Here is a 16,703-nt window from a genome sequence, read left to right as displayed (position 1 = left end):
GGAGCTTCACCTTTAGCTGTTCTTGATTTTTGAATTTCATTCAGAATATATTTAAGGATATTTGCTTGTTTTCACATTTCACATGCAGAAATGTTCTACACAGACAGCATGGGATCATTTAGATTGGAAAGGATCTGGGAGATCATTGGAATCCAACCCTTAACCCAGCACTGCCATCTTCACCACTAAACCATGTCCCCAAGTGTCACATCTGAGGTGGTTTTTTGAACACTTACAGGCATGGTGGCTCCATTACTTCCCTGGGCTGCCTGTTCCAATGCCTGACCACCTTTCCAGTGAATACATTTTCCTTAATATCCAATTTAAACACCTCTTGGTGATGACAGCAGCAAGATCCTCTTGTCCTATTGCTTTTTACTTGGGAGAAGAGGCCAATCCCCACCAGGTATAATCTCCTTTCAGGTAGTGCAGAGAGCAATAAAGTCTCCCCTGAGCCTCCTTTTGTCCAGGCTAACCCCCCCAGGGCTGTTCCCCTACATACCCCAAGGTACACGTGTGATGGGACACCTCTTCCCAGGGAAAAGCCCAGCAGCACCACACAGCAACAACCAAGCTCTGCAATGTCACTTCAGAGGACTGGAGAGGGTCAGAACCAAGGTCCTGCTGATGTCACTAAAGCCTGGCTTTAACCAGAATATGTTATTAGAGATGAAGATTAAGATCAGTCTCAGAAATAAAGCTGTGTGCTCCAACCAGAACAGCTTGAGCCCCATCCCTGGGAGCTCAGGAGTCGTGGCCTGGCTGGCAGAGCCCAGGAAATCAGCACAGGCAGGATAAGCCCCTGGGCTTTGTGACTAATGAGCAGAGGTTCTGTAGGAAGGGAAAGAAAGGAGGAGAAATTAAGAATTGAATTAGGTTCCTGCAGGACATGTAAAAGTGCTGTGTCTTTCACTTTCTTTTCAAAAAGTCAGGACAGAAGAATCAGGAGAATTAGTGTTGATCTCAGAAATGCTGAGTTTTGAGTGCTATGGCTAGGGAAAAGTTATTTTCCAGGAGAAGCTGCATGACTAATGAAGGAGAAGGTAACTCCTTTTGCTGGCTATATATTTTCCCATCAGTTCCAAAACAAATCTCTGTCTAATTTTCTCAGGCTGGAATTATAGATGTGAATTAAAACTCCCCCAAGATCAAGGAGGCTATCAAAAAAATTCAAATACATTTTCCAAGGTCACCCAGCCTCAGCTATGCTGCCAATACAGAACAATATATTCTGCCACTGGTTTTGGCCAGCAAACACACACAAAAAGATGGTCCTGCAGTATTTTTAGGAATCAGAATACAGGCCAGGATATATTTGAAGTGATTTTAAATGAAAACAGAAATTAAGAGAGAAGATGTGGAGTATGGCTTGCAGACAAGTTCACTCCTCTGCTCTGCCTGACTCCAACAGGAGCAGTCCAGGTGGCCAGAGCTATAATTAGCCTCACATGAAAATCGCTATTTGGAGTTGAAAGGCACCTCTGAAACTTGGCAGCACTCCAGAAGCTTAGAATTTCTTAATGTTGCTTAACATTTCATAACCCCCACCCCCTCCAACACCTGTATAAGGTGCTTAAAATGTCATTACCACCTGTAATTAAAGGCAGAATCCAATTACAGCAGATAGCAAATCAGGTTGGTGCTTACCATTTGTATATATTGACCATGTTGCTTATTAAAAAAAATCAGGACTAGTAAAGCACACATAGAGTAATGTAATATGCAGATTGTATGAAGCTCTAAAGAGCAATTACAAGATAAAAGGTAATGAGGAATAATAACGACAAATTAGTTTCAGTGAAGTAATGACACTTCAAGTTTAAATTTCTACGTGGAAAGTTCTGGGGAGAAAAAAATTAACCAGCAAAGAAATCAAAGCAAACAAAAAATGATGGTGGGAAGGTGAGAAAGGGACACTCACCTACCACACTTACAGAGATCCCATTTTCATATTAATACATTTCAGTGGTGTTATTAAGAGGGACTGTGAACCCAAGTGCATTTTCAGAGCTGTGAACCACAACCACACAGGTCCCCCAGACCCATCTGCCACAGCAGCTACGTCGATTACACCCTGTTATTTTTAGAGTGGCTATATCGACCTTTCTGAATTCAGCAGTCTGCTTTGGGTCCTGTTCCTGTGCTGTAATTAAATAATATTAATTAAAGCATGCAATATTTTTAAAATATATTTATATGAATATATTTATAATGAGTAAAAGTGTGAGGTCAGCTATTTCAGTTCCTCAGGCTGGGTTTTCTAATGGAAAGTGTCGCTTCTCCTTCATCCCATCCCTGATATAAGAATAAGCTCAGACTTTTGATCAGACCAGGAGTGTAAGGTCAGATACATATTATAGAAATCTCACTGTTTATGTAATTGTGATTTATTTTTAAGCTTAATTCTCATTTCAAAGACAAAGCACGAGGAAGACATTGAAAGAAAATACTTAAGTTTTTTCAGGATCCCCAGGTGAAAGGAGACAGAGTATTTCAGTTGTCTACATCAAACTCCAATCTGCTTTGGAGACTTTGTATGGGAGCATAGTGACTGAAGTAAATACTTTTCTCCCACTTGAATCAATTCCATGATTTTAAAATTCCAGATCAGAATAACTATGTAAGGGCTGTTAGGGAGTTAAGTAAATGAATACTTTTTGGCATTTTCAATATGTGTTTTGCTGATGTGATGCAGAGGGACCCATCAGGGTGTATTGGCTCAATAAATGCTGTCCTTGCATAAATTAAAATAAATAAATTAAAATATTATACAAAGTAAAAAATTCATCTTAGACATTTCAAAGGAAATATAATGCATTGCCTAAATCCCCAGGATATCTACAATGAAAAATATTGCTCACTGTGTGTAAGGCTGGTGTTCTCTGTGGCTGGGACCAACTTGTGGTGACCAGACCTTCAAGGGAGAATTCCATTTAATAGCACCACAAGGGCCCCAGAAACAGAGTTACCAGAAACTGTGACCCTTTCCACAGGAATTGATCATTTTTTTTCTAATCACTTGGTCTTGTAAACAAAGAAAACACAACCAAGCTTTTTGCTAATGTGGCAAAACATGTTCTATGGCAGAGAGGATGCAGTACACTTTAGCAATTCCATTGATTTTTCAAAATTGGATTTCATAAGAAGAGTCAAATGTGCTTGCAAGAACAGCAAAAACCATGCTTACTGTTTTAAACTTTTTTCACCAAACAAAGTACTATTGCTATAAAAAATGTTAAATTGCATTATTCCTTAAAAAGCCCTTCTTCTTTTCAAATAGTAAGTCATTTGGCTTAATTCTACTCTTCATTATAACAATTCCATTGACTTTGGTAGACAAAATATTAACAAAATCACAGTTCCTGTCACTTTGGTGAAGTTACACTATCAAGACAAAAATCAGGTCTCTTTTTCACAAATGTTCTTTTGTTTTTCCCTTTTTCTCATACTAATTGTTGACTTTTATATTCCACACTGTTGAATTTTCCTGTCTATCCAGCTGAGGGAAGTTTGAAACTTTCCACTGCCTGCAGCCTGCCCATTCCCTCTCATGTTCACTTGACAGCTGATGGGTGTGAGGCAGTGTTCTTGTACTAAAGTTTAGAAGCTGGGGCATCTGTTTCTATGAAATACATTTTTCTTCAGTAATGAATCCTGTAAGGCAGGGAACATTTCAAGCAGATCCCTATGTACCATTGCAGCATAAACCACACTTTAATACACAGCTCCCCTCCCACTGGGACCGTGTTCTTTACACTGGGCTTAAAGATATTAAGGATATATTCTTATTACCTTTAAGCTGACATTAAAGAAGTCTCACTAAGATATCAATACTCCATAAAAGAGGTTCTATAAAGCTTGAAAATGAAAACTTTTCTTTTGAGACCTGTTATCTCCACTTACTATGATTTTTTTTCCCCTCAGCTTACTAGTATTGGAAAGTAGATAAAGAATAAATATGAAGATACATATTATGCAATTTAAGATTACATTGTGTTCAGTTAGTCAGCTTTTTCCTAGTTAAAACAATTTAGTACTGAAAGAAAACTGGGGAAAATATCTTTTAAATTTGCAAAACACACTTTCCTTCTCCCAGCCATCTGCATAGGAGTGGTCCTCATCACCACTGAGGCCCTGGCACAGGTTGCCCAGGAAAGCTGTGACTCTCCTATCCCTGGAAGTGTTCAGGGCCAGATTGGATGAAACCTGGAACGTCCTCTATGAAGAAAATTATTCTATAGTATCTTCAGGTCTGGGCCATAAAAATTTACACAAATACATTATTCTCAGGCTAAAAACAGAGCCAGTATTAGCAGACATAACTTAAAAAGGTATAATGATTAAATATCAAGCTTTGAGAGTACTTGTCAAAACATAGATTTTTGAACAGAGAACTTGTCACCTTTTGAAAATAGCACTCTTGTTCTTTTAGGGGAATGAGCACCTCCAACCACAAAAGTTTTAGTAAGAACTACAAAATTTACAAAAGAAAGCCAGCTTAGAATCAAAAGAGAAAAAAAGCACAAACTTTAACTACCACAGATGCATCCTCACTGACACCCACATACTCTGGTCAGAGAAACATTTTTCTCAGTCACATCAAACATCTTCGTGGGCAATTCTCAGGGATTGGGAGCTTCTTGCTGGATTTGAAGCCTTTCTTCTTTTCACAGCAGTTTTACTTTAGTTTTTGCTGGTGCAGATGCAATAAACAAGCATCTGAAATGGCAAACATCAATACCAGCTTTAATCTACTGGTTTAAGTCCCAGTTCTTGCCATTCGAAGCACAGACCTGGCTGAGCAGGAGGAGGACTATTAGTTTTATAGTTACAAAGTCAATAGAAAATGAATTTTAAAAGGATATCAAATCTTGGTGATAAGGGACAATGAAGGTTGCATGCTCAGTGATCCATTCTATTCCCTGCAAACCAGGTCAGGGAGACCAGTCTTTTCTGCAGATTAGTTTATTTGCTTTAATGCAAAATCAAAACAGTGAAAACAGTCCAGTGAAACATGTAGCTAAACAAAACCATTTTCCAAAGAACACAGAATTAAATTGCTGGAGAAGTTTAAAAAAAATTATAGGTCTCATTCAAACTGACCAAAGCCAGGCACCCCAGAAGCACACCTATAACTTCTTTACATCAGGCTGTTTACAGGTACCACAGAAAATTTCAACCTTAAATCTTGTTAAATCCAAAAGAAAACAAAAAGCCCTGAAAAAACCACCTCCTTCTCTTAATACTCACAGTGCACATACAAGACAAATAACAAATTCACAACAATTTATAAACTAGAATTAAAACTTGCAAACCATTTAAAGGTCTGATTTAAACTGACCAAAACCAAAATTCAGAGCAAACCTTTAAGGCCCTGACATCATATTTTATGTTGCATAAAGACCCCACAATCCACCAGAACATTCAACCAATTGTGAACAAAACCCCGAGTGTAATAACCAGATTTAATCTAATTCAGTAACTTTAAACATGGGAAAATTACTAAAACCAACTAATTGGGCACTAGAGTGGACAACTAGAGGACCAAGATGACTCCATGATGACCCAAATCCTTTTTGTGGCATCACTGCACTCACTCTTAGGAAGCCTCAAGATGCTGCCAAGGATTCTTCCCAAAAGTGGCAATGAGGGACAAAAACTGAGGCCTGCTTTGGTGTGCCAGTGAGCATCATGAATGCACAACCAGACCTTACATGAGGTCACCTCTCCAGGCCATCTGGAAAATAAGAAATATTCTGTAGTCAACAGCAGAATCCTCTTCTTTTCTATAGCTGAAGTACATTGCTAGTAAGCCTTTTAAAAATAGAAGGATTAAATAAACTTAAAATGTCATAGTGAGGTTTCTAAAGCAAAAAATAATCTACCATATTGTTGCAGCACAAGGATGCTTTCAGTGTGAAATTGAGCCCGGCCATTTCTCACATGCGGGGAGTTCTCGCAAAATGTTTTTTCCCCACGCTCTCTCAGGGCTCATTTCTGCAATCCATACTGGATACCAGAGACCCTCAAAGCAGAAAACCAGATTCACTCCATGCCAGCAAAAGGTCACAGATCTGGAGTCTGGTACTATGGAAACAGAGTTGTTTAGGTTGGAAAAATTCTCTGAGGTCTGTGAGTCCAACTGTTAATCCAGCACTGCTAAGCCCAGCACTAAACCATGTCCCCAGGTGCCACATCTACACAGCTTTTAAATACCCCCAGGGATGCCCATTCCAGTGCTTGACCACCTTTTCAGTGCAGAAAGTTTCCATAATATCCCATCTAAACCTCCCCTGTGTGGTGTTCACATTCTCTGGACAGAGAGACATAATTCTATCTCTCAAGATTTCTTGAAGAAACACAGAGAGAAGAAGAGAAAACAATCTTTATCTCTGCTCCTTTGTTTTCCCCATGTGGAATGTGGTGTGGAGATTGTTTACTTGAAGTGATTGCTGGGTTGGATTCTGGTGAAGGTTGTTTGGGTTCAGTGACCAATGGGATCCAGCTGTGGCTTGGGCTCTCAGCAGAGAGTCACGAGTTTGTTAGTTAGATAGGTAAGTAAGAAGGATGTAGAATAGGATAGTATCTCTTTAAATAGTAATGTAATATAGTATAGTTTTAATAAAGCTATCCTTCAGCCTTCTGATCTAGAGCCAGACATCATCATTTCTTCCCGCATCCAGGGTTCGCCACGTGTTACTATACCCCTGCTGCAATTTGAGTCCATTTTCTCTTGTCCATTTTCTCTTGTCCTCTTGTCCCACTTGTTAGCTGGGAGAAGAGACCAGCCCACACTTTGCCACACCCTCCTTTCTGGGAGTTGTACAGCCTCCTTTTCTCCAGACTAGATGCCCCCAGATCCTTCAGCTGCTCTGGTCCTCTGAGACCTGGGTTTGGAAGCAGGAAAAAACACAGTTTTCATTTAGAAGCCAGGGAGGTCACTGATGAGCAAGACTTCTGGCAAAGAGCTTATGGCTGCTGATAGTTTTTTCTTAGGGAGGATTGTCAAATGAGCTTTGGGTCATGGATAGCACGAATCCCAGGATAATGCATTCGATGATTGTGTCTATGATTACCAAAATAACATTATCTACAAAAGAAATACAATATTTGTGCAAACACACTTCCATAAGTGTAGTCTTGCAATATTCTTGATTTTTGCAATATTCTTGACACAAAATCAAGTCTTCATTTTCCTTCTACAATTGTGCATATTATTTACATAATGCATTCCAAAAAATACCTGTAAACCCAACCATGTATTTATGTGGGGGGGTTTAAATCTATTATTTAGCCTGTGCTCCTTGTCAGGTTTGATTCATGTAAATGATTACAGAATGAAACCGCACCGTCAGCAACTCTGAATTTACCATTATTTCCTGGAAATTCCTACTGGAGATGGGAGGAGAAGGAAGGGAAGGCAGGGGAGGTGTGCCTTGAGGACAAGCATTGCAAACCAAAGAGGACAGATCTTTTATTCTGTCTGGAGGCCTTTGAGATTTCCACCTTCAACTCCAGACCCTTCTCTCCATTTTATCTCAAGACAGTTTCGTTAAAACACAAGATTTTATTTTCTTTTTTTTTTCCCCCAACATTTCCTGCTGTTCACACTGTCCCAGTGCAATGCTCTGCCAGGTGACAGTTGCTTTTTTTTGAGTTTATTTGCTGTGGGTACAGACTGGGCACTGGAAATGCAGAGAGATGTCCATGCCTGAGCCAGTGGATGTGAACACACAGCTCCTTAAATCCTCCTCCATAACTGCTGCACCCTGTCACACATCTGAGCCCCAGGTGCCACCCTGAGCTTCAGTTTTTAATCTAACAGTAAAAGTCAAAGCACATTTTTGGCCTGTAGGCCATACAGACAAAAGAAGGAGGATGTTCTTCCCTGAATTTTGTTGTATTTTGACATTCACACTCCCTAAACATAAATTATTAATGTTCAAATACATCATACTTTTTACAAGCACCTTCCAGGACTGCCTGACTACCTACAGATTTCTCTCCTCTCTAACTTGTCCCTCTACAGACTTCAGACATCCATGCCAGGTCTCCACAACCTCAGCTTTCTCTGCATATCTGCACTTTTGCCCTCACTCTCACCTTTGTGATGATTCCCAGCTATTTTTATTGCTCCCAACCTTCTTCCCTCCAGTCTTTAGCTGAACTACTTGCAGCTCTTTTGCTGAGGTTTTTCGGGCTCTCCAATATTTCCTTTTGATGTCAGCACCTCTCTGGACTTCCAACTACCCCTCCATGAACCACACCTTGATCCCTGTACCCAGCAAGAACAGGGTTTGGATGTTTGAGTGCCCAGCTGCCAACTGCCAGGTGACTTTTCCAAAGCCAATGGAAGGGAGATTTCCTCTCCCTTTTTTGGTTGAAACTGGCTAAAATGCAACAATACTAGAAGGCAGAAGGGAACCTCATTAAAACCAAATGTCTAAAATTCCTACACCCATTACATGTGACATTATTTTACAAAAAGATAAAAATAACCCTTGTCAATATTTATGCACTGCCTATACTGAGGTCCAAAGGCTGAACTCTAGTATCAATTTCTTTAAAAAAGAGACATTGTAATAAGTTTTCTTTTCCATCAGATTTAAAGCTGGTAAGACACAGATGTTTGTAGTTGTTGTCAAGTAGTGTTTGTATTAAGGAAAGGACTTTCCAGGCTCTCATGCCCTGCCAACAAGCCTGGGGATGCACCAACAGGAGGGGACACCAACAGGACAGCTGATCCCCACTGACCAAAGGGATATCCCATTCCATATGGCATCACTCTCAGTACATAAACTGAGGGGAAAGCTGGGCAGGGATCACTGCTCAGGTACTGGATGGGCATCTCTTGGCAAGTGGTGAGCAATTGCATTGTGCATCACTTGTATATATTCTAAATATTTTATCATGATTATTATCATGACTGTGTTTTCTCCCTTTTTTCTCCCATTAAACTGTCCTTAAGCCAACTCACACATTTTCTCACTCTCTCCCTTTTGATTATCTCCCTTATCCTGCCAGGAGGGGCAGTGAGCAAGTGCCTGTGTGATATTCAGTTCCTGGCTGGGGTTATACCCTGACAAGTATGTACAGAATGGTTTGAGAGAAATAAATACAAAATGCTGAGCTGATACTATAAGTCACTGGGCAAAGCACTGGGGCTGGTAAACTTGCCCTGACCCTGACATGGAAGTGTGGCCATAAAGATGTAAGGAAACCCTTGGGGAAGTGCAGGGGTTTAATCAACAGAGCTCAGAGTGCTTTCGTGGAACAGAAAGGGCTGCAAGAGCACATTCCTGTGCCCCACTCCTTCCCAGGCTCTGAGATTCTGCTTCACCCAGAGAAGCCTGAAAATCTGCAGTGATAATGAAAACATTAATGCAATCCAAGCTACCTCAGTACTAGTGGGGCTAACTATTAAAATCTCATGAAAAACATAATGAAGCATTTTTATTTTTTAATTTTCATGCACTAACACAGAAAAAAGCAATTTATCAAAACCAGTCACCACATCTGACTAATAGTTTTGTACATTACAGGAATCCACCAGTAACTGATGGAAGCTGATAAGCTGTAAACGATTTCTCTTCTTGTAAATATTGCAAAGTGTCCAGCAGCGTTGGTAATACTGCTGCAATAAAATCAATTTAAAAAAAAAAATGAAAGAAAAGCTAAAAGCACTTCAAAAGTGCAGGGGAAAAAAAAGTATTTTCATCTTTTTCATGTTTATGTTGTTTTCCTTCCTTTTCTTCTCTGGAAAAAGCACGAGTCATGCGGCTCTGTTGTTGCAGGCTGCAGTCTGGTGGGATGGCAGTGTTTAAACAGCACTTTCCTAATGACAGCCTAAATGGCAGAGCCCTAAAGGAACAGCGAGGTGCTGGGGAAGGTTATCAACTCCACTCAGGGCATTTTGCCCCTCGAATCAGAGCTGAACTAAGGTACTATTAAAATATTAGGTGATGGAGAGCTTCTGTTTTAGGCAAGCTACAGCTCAGAGAAAACTGATGGGCAATATTACTTTGCCAGAGCTGTTGTGATGGGGCTGGGAAGAGGAAGCTAAGCAGGGATAACAACTGGGACCCCACTCTGCTGGTGAGCAACGTCCCTCCCAGGGCTGCTGGTCATGCCCCTGCTATTAAGTGTTGTTCAGGAGACAAGAAGAAATTGCTCTGCTTTGTGTTACTTGTCATACTTGTCATACGAGGCTTCTTCTGGCCACTAGATCTACAAAGAGTATAAATGAAAATATGCAGCCTTGGTCCCAAAAGACTGCTATTATTGATGTATCATATTGGAGCCATTCTGAGTCTTGTGCTACCCAAGAGCTGGTGCAAATATCTACCAAATTATAATTTTTCTTAATTAAAGATGTGAATTCTGACATCCAATGGACTTGCATTTTTCCTCTGTCGAAATAACCCCAATGTGAAAGCAATGAATAATTTTAAAACATGAATACCCAAAGTACACCAGAACCCAAATGAAACTTTACCTGAGAACCATAAAACATTTTTAAAACAGTAATGGGTGGAAGTCAGCCTTGTAAGGGGGCCAGCACAGGCTGTACATAGCTTAAGCTCTACTTAACCGTGATGTTGGATTTGAGTGAAACTTAGCTGGTGTATGACCTTTGTGCTGACACAGTGCACAGCTGAGTGCTACCATTAATGATTTAACCCTCATAAGAAAGCTTTACTTTAAGGACCCTTTTTCTGCTGCCAAAACTTATGGGAAAAAAAACAAACAAACAAACAACAAAACAAAAACATAGGGCTGGCTTTTCCCCTGCTTTTTAACACTTCAAGGATCCTGGTGGCATGGTCATGTCTTGTTCCCATGTTTCTCTCTGCTGTGGGATGAGGCTTTGTCCTCTCAGCCGTGCTTCCATCCTGGTGCCTGGATCAGGGATGCATTACCTGGGTCAGCAGATGTATTGCCACTGGATACTTAGGTCAACAGAAGTTTTAGCCCTGGAGACCTTTTAAGATGAAACCACAGCTTCAGAGAATTGATTCAGGAGCCCTGACACTCACTAATACATCTTGCAGCACTGGGTGCACAGGACAATATTTAATGGAGGTTTGCTGCTTCCCCTTCTGACAACTGCTGTTTCTCTGTTCAAGAGAAATCCACAGGGAGGCAAGGAAGACCCTAAGGAAAAGTATTAAACTGCAACAACCAGGAACAAGTACAACAAAATCTCTGATGAAGCAGAAGAGAACAGCTTGTAAGTGCTGCTCTCTAAAGCTTTGTGTCCATCTCACCCTGCAGAGCAAGCTTTGGAAATCACGGCTCTGGAGAACGGGGGCCTCTGCGACGTCCGAGCCTCGGACTGCAGCAGGATCCGGGTGTTTGGCCTCGGATTCAGAGAGTCTCCCAACCTGCACTGCCAGGTCACCAGGCTAATCGTAAGCAGCCTCCTGTTGGCTCCTAAAATATGGATGATACAGTCAAACGTTGATGTGTTTATATAGAAATCTTTTACTCTGGTCTGTGCTATCTTCCCTCAATGTTTCAGCAGGTTACAAGTACCTGCCAAGCCCACTGCCAATGTGAGAGGAGCTGAAGAGGCTCAGACCTTTCCAGGACTTGTTCCCTGGAAATGCACAGCTATGAGTTCTTGCTCAGAATCTCTGTGGAGTTTTGTTTGATTCCTGTTTGGTTCAGCTGCTCTGTAGTCCACTGAAGCCTAAAATCACAATATTATTTCTCATTTTGTACATCTGGAATCACTACACTTGGTTGTTTTCCTAAACACATTTAAATGTTAAGTTTTGTGGTTGAATATAGGGTTTCTTCACCACAGTTACAGAGGCTCTTATTTGAATTTTCTTAGTCATACTTCAACACCAAATCAGAGGTTTTGATGAGCATCAAACCCATCTCTTATGCAAGCACTATAATTTTATCATAAACAACTATACACAGGCAATGCTGAAACTGAGTTATTTGGTGGATCAGTGTCCTCAGATATGAAATGTTTGATTAAACTCATAAATCCACCTCAGAACAGACACTCAGCCTGACTCCCAGTCGGTGCTGGCACGCTCACGAGGCACAGCTGAGATTTGCTGAGCCCCCTTAGGGCTCCATAGGCTCTTACCAGTTGGAATGTTTTGTGCAGCTGATCTGGAGGAGTAGCTGACATCACCTTCAAGGAGCCACGAGCCAGCTGCTGAGCTCCAGGAGGAAACACAAAGTCACTCGATTACATCACCCCATCTCATCCCAGCTGTTCATCCCAAGTGCAGACCACAGCACTTCCTAAATCCACAGACCACCTGCATGCCTAGCTAAGCATGGCTTCCCCTTTACTGTAGCTATAGTAACAGCATGTTTCCTTTTAAATAAACCACCTAGGAATGCCTTATATTATTGATTAGAAATATAAACATACACTGACAACTGGAATCTCTTTATGAGCCTTCATTTTCTGCACTCTCCCTCTGCTTTACTGTAGCATCTCAATGGCGAATGGATGTCAAGAGAAGAAGAAAGCACAAAAGCAGATTTTCTGAGCTCTGAGGCTGTTGACTGCCAGATCCCCCTCCTGAACATCACGGAGGCTGTGCACTTCGTGGCCGGTGACGAGCCGTTCGCAAGATGGCAAGTGAAAGTAGGAATTTTATTATGTTTCTAAGAAACGTTTTAGAAAGAGAAAAATCAGTTGTCACGGTAAATTAAAATGCAAAGCACAATTTGCTTCCTTTCAGAAATGAAAATGCCTGTAGAAATACTCACACTAATGTCACATAGAGAAAAAAAAACACCCCACCAACCAAAACAAAGAGCTGAACCCAGGTGTCTCTGTGGCCAATCCAAAAGGGCCAATTACAACCACTTCTAGAGGTAATACCTGAGATTGATGCAGTTGTGCTAATCAGTTGTTAATCATTAGTATTCCATTTCTGAAAACCCCAGCTCAAATTCCTGATTAGACAGCAAGAGCTGAGAGCTTTGACTCCCTGGGTGCACGAGCGGTGCGTGCGTGGGCTGGCTCCAGGGCAGGCTTGAGCTGGGATGTCACAGTCACAGTCATGGTCTGAATGGCTGCAGGAAGAAGCCTGTGCAGTATCTGCATCTTCTGGGTTCTCTGCTGCAGTTTCAGCCCCTTTTTTCACAAAATGGTACCTATTTTTCTAAATATCCCCAAGAAACCAGTGCCTTCCCAACCCTGCACACCTGCTGCCCTTGGACTCACTCTAGGCCTGGATGGTTATTTTCTGCAGATCAGTTGTTTTTTACAAGACTGAGACCTTTTAAAGGCTCTGAAGCTGAGAAGAATATATTGCCATCGTAGGGAGACTGCAGATGCGCTCTGAAAATTGCAGCATGCAAAATGAAACACGTAAAACACTCCCCTCACCACTGCCTGTCCTGCACCCAGCTGGGGACACGTGCTGCCACGTGGCCTGGGGGAAACAGAAGGATGTTTGGCAGGGCACGTCTTCTAATCAGTCATTTATTTTGAAAAGATAAGGATTTGGGAGTTCAGGACATTAGGGTAAAAACCCTGTGGGTACAGAGGCTCACTGCTTGCTGCTGGACCTTCCTTGTGGCACACACCAGGGCTGAACCAGGAGGGGAGGTGCTCTGCTCAGGCTCCAAAATTTCTCCAAAACAATATTGAACTCTGCCAGCTGTGAGATAAAATGCTGCCTCGTGGTGGAAGGACCTGAGAGAGAGACACCTCGGGTGTTCCTGCCCCAGGAGGACAGCTAAAATCCTGCTATGGACACAGGAAGGTTTCTCCAGTGTTCCAGGACATTGTCCTCACAGCACAGATCTATCACAATTCTGATTGTGTTCAAGTGCTTCCTTTCAGCCCTGAGGAGGTCTGTACAATTTTTCTCATTCTTTCCCCTCAAAAACAGCTACAAAAACTCTTCCCACACACTAAAGCTCCAGAAAACCTCTACACCTGCAAGCTTTCTGCCCTTTCCCTCTCCTTCAAACCCTGCAGAGGAACCAGGCTGACGGCTATGCAGGGAATGCTCAATTAAATCATCTCAGTCTGCACGTGAGTCTGGAACTCCTGTGGATCTTTAGATGAACAAATTGGGAAGGCAGAGCCTAGTGCTCAGTTTCAAAGGCAGCTGGCCTTACGTGGCAGCACAGAGAACAAAATCATGGAGATTTTCAAGATAAAAAATTACTTTCAACAAATTCCACAGGTGTTCAAAAATTCATGTTCCAGAAAATTCCTCTTAAGACTTATTGCAGCTCATAAGACTTATTGATGTTCTGGGTTATGTATCTATGTATCTACTTTTCAAAGCATAGCTAAAGGATTTTTCAGAACTAAAAATCAACACAATTCTTTCTGGAAATGTCACTGTTTAATATTTTCAGATTTTCTCCCCTTTCCCAAATGAAATTTCAAAGGAATCAGAAAAATTTCACTACAGCTTTTTTCACTACCAGACTGGGGGAGCAGGAGCTCTTCTCAGCACTCTTTCATTTAATCTCCTGTTGTATTCATGTTTCATATTTTGCCCATTGTTCCCATAACATGCTGCTGAACACAGATAAGAAAGTACATGTGGCTACACCGGAGTGTTTGGCATAATTAATTAAGATATCAAAATACAAACCAATGCTTGGGCAGCAGATGACTTGAGCTGCCCAGGCAGATGCCTGGGTGAAGAGGTGAAAGAGCTTGGCAGGCACTTATCTAATTTGGGAAGCAGCTCTCATCCTTTTCATTAAGCTGTTGTTGTATTTGTCTAGAATGGGAAAAAAATCACAAAAAATTCAGTGAGGCAACAACTGAATTTGAACTCAAAACAGTTTTACACCTTTCAATTTTTTTTTTAAGAAACTTTACAAAGTCTATGTAGAGTGATGCCAATAGCCAAGATCATTTCATTATGGGTGAAAAACCTGAGGCAGAAGCAAGAGAATTCCTGATCATCCTTTGCATTTATGCAGAAGCAGCTCTTTCTTTCCAGATGATACCAAGCAAACAAGGTCCAACTCTAAGTGGGCCTAAGTTTGCCTCTTAAGGTCCAAACAAATTAAAGGTTTGCTTAGCTCAGTTCTCATCAAAGTGTTTGTTCCACATCACTAAGATGACTAATGAAAAAGCAATTAAAATAGCTGTAAACCAGCCCAATTCTAAAAAGAGACCAAAATAGATGTTTATAATAGAATGTAGAAAAAAAATACAGATTAAAAAAAAATCAAATTACAGGAGTTACATCTCACTCACAAAGCTCACTTCAGACAGAACAATTAGTGCAATTTTACAGCTTTTTATATTTTTCCCTGTCTAGCCATTTTTTCACCCATTATTAGTGCACCAGCATTGATTCAACATTGGACACTCCAGTAAAATAACAAATTTAAATTAAGTTTAAATTGCATCAGGAGTAATAAATTCTTAATGGAAATCTTGCTGCCAGTGTCTTTCAGTGAACAGCAGGTCTACAGAGGGGTTGTCTGCTTCAATTTTTTGTCAAACTGCAGGAGAAATCCTTTATTTCTTTTAAAAGCACCTTTACCAGTAGTACAACACACTATAGTCTAATATGTCAATAGTCCAATATTTTCCTTAAACCAATGAATTTTACTAGATCAATGAATTTTACTGAATTATATTAGTCCAAAGAAGTTATTTCACTTCCACAAGTTGAAATTGTGAATATCCATGAATGCTGCCTGTTCCTGCCCTTGTGGTGGTTTCTGCAGACACAAACACTCAGCTCACAGTGCAGAACCATCCCATGAGACAATGAGACATTGTAGGAGAATCTGCTCTATTACCTTCCATGATCTTTCAACCAATTCATGATAATTGCTGCTTTTTATGAAACTTACCAAGTATTTGTTGCTCTCTGTACTCCTGCTTATCTTTGTTCAATTTAACTTAACATTCTTTCTGGGAACTGGAAGAGTTTATTGATTGATCAAAAACTTTATGGCCTCAATCTTGTAAAAATCCCCTGCAAAGGGACTGAGGATGTTTCAGCTTTGTGGTCTCAGGAGAGGTGAAGGAGGGCTGGGGATTGGTTTTTAATAGCAAATAAACACAGGGGTATCTGATGAATCCAAAACAAACCCTGTTGGATTTGCAAAACAGCAGCTTTATTTTGACTGTGAGAAGACAAAACCTGAAAAATACCTGACAAAAGGGCTTTGCTTTCCTGCTGGTTCTCACCAGTGTCTACAGCATTGCCTTCCCCAGGGTTTTGGGGTGCTCTTTAAGGTTCACACCACTCAAGACATCTCACAAAGCACTCTCAAAAATGATCACTTATCCACACTTCTCTGGTATTTTTTCACTTTTACTGTGGAAAAATCAAAATATAAATTTACTCAACTCTTTGGTATTGTGTAAGCATTCTTATATAAAAAAAGGCCATGTTTAAGGCTTTCTGAATTATCCATTATGAGAGGTGACTGCTCTAATGTACCTTCCTACAGAAACGAGACTTTCTCTCTCATATTGTCCTCCCTTGTATCTTTTATAAGGTTAATTTCAAATAGACCTATATAATACATATTTTTTTTTTTTCAGGCCCAGGATTTTACTTAGTTATTTGCTATTAATAAAAAAGTGGTTCTGAGTCCCAGCCAAAAATGTTAATTGTGTTTCACAACTCCTTGAAATCCTCCTTTTAGTACTTGAGTACAGCTTCCATAAGGGTATGAGGAAAAAAAAAACACCTTCAGGATAAAACCTAATAGCAATCAGAAAG

General features: G+C 40.7%; 1 protein-coding gene across 1 annotated transcript in view; it reads left to right on the top strand.

Moving 5' to 3' along the window:
* LOC128810364 (von Willebrand factor D and EGF domain-containing protein-like) overlaps positions 1 to 16,703 on the top strand; it is a 229,814-nt gene that overhangs the window by 82,378 nt on the left and 130,733 nt on the right. Inside the window, exons 12-13 of the mRNA XM_053983162.1 lie at positions 11,275 to 11,411; positions 12,464 to 12,619. Coding sequence (XP_053839137.1) covers positions 11,275 to 11,411; positions 12,464 to 12,619 — 293 coding nt within the window. The remainder of the gene's footprint in view (positions 1 to 11,274; positions 11,412 to 12,463; positions 12,620 to 16,703) is intronic.

This window comes from Vidua macroura, chromosome 7, assembly GCF_024509145.1.
Source record: "Vidua macroura isolate BioBank_ID:100142 chromosome 7, ASM2450914v1, whole genome shotgun sequence".
Classification (NCBI taxonomy): domain Eukaryota; kingdom Metazoa; phylum Chordata; class Aves; order Passeriformes; family Viduidae; genus Vidua; species Vidua macroura.
The sequence above is the reverse complement of the archived record's forward strand: the minus strand, read 5'-3'. Positions and strand labels throughout refer to the sequence as shown.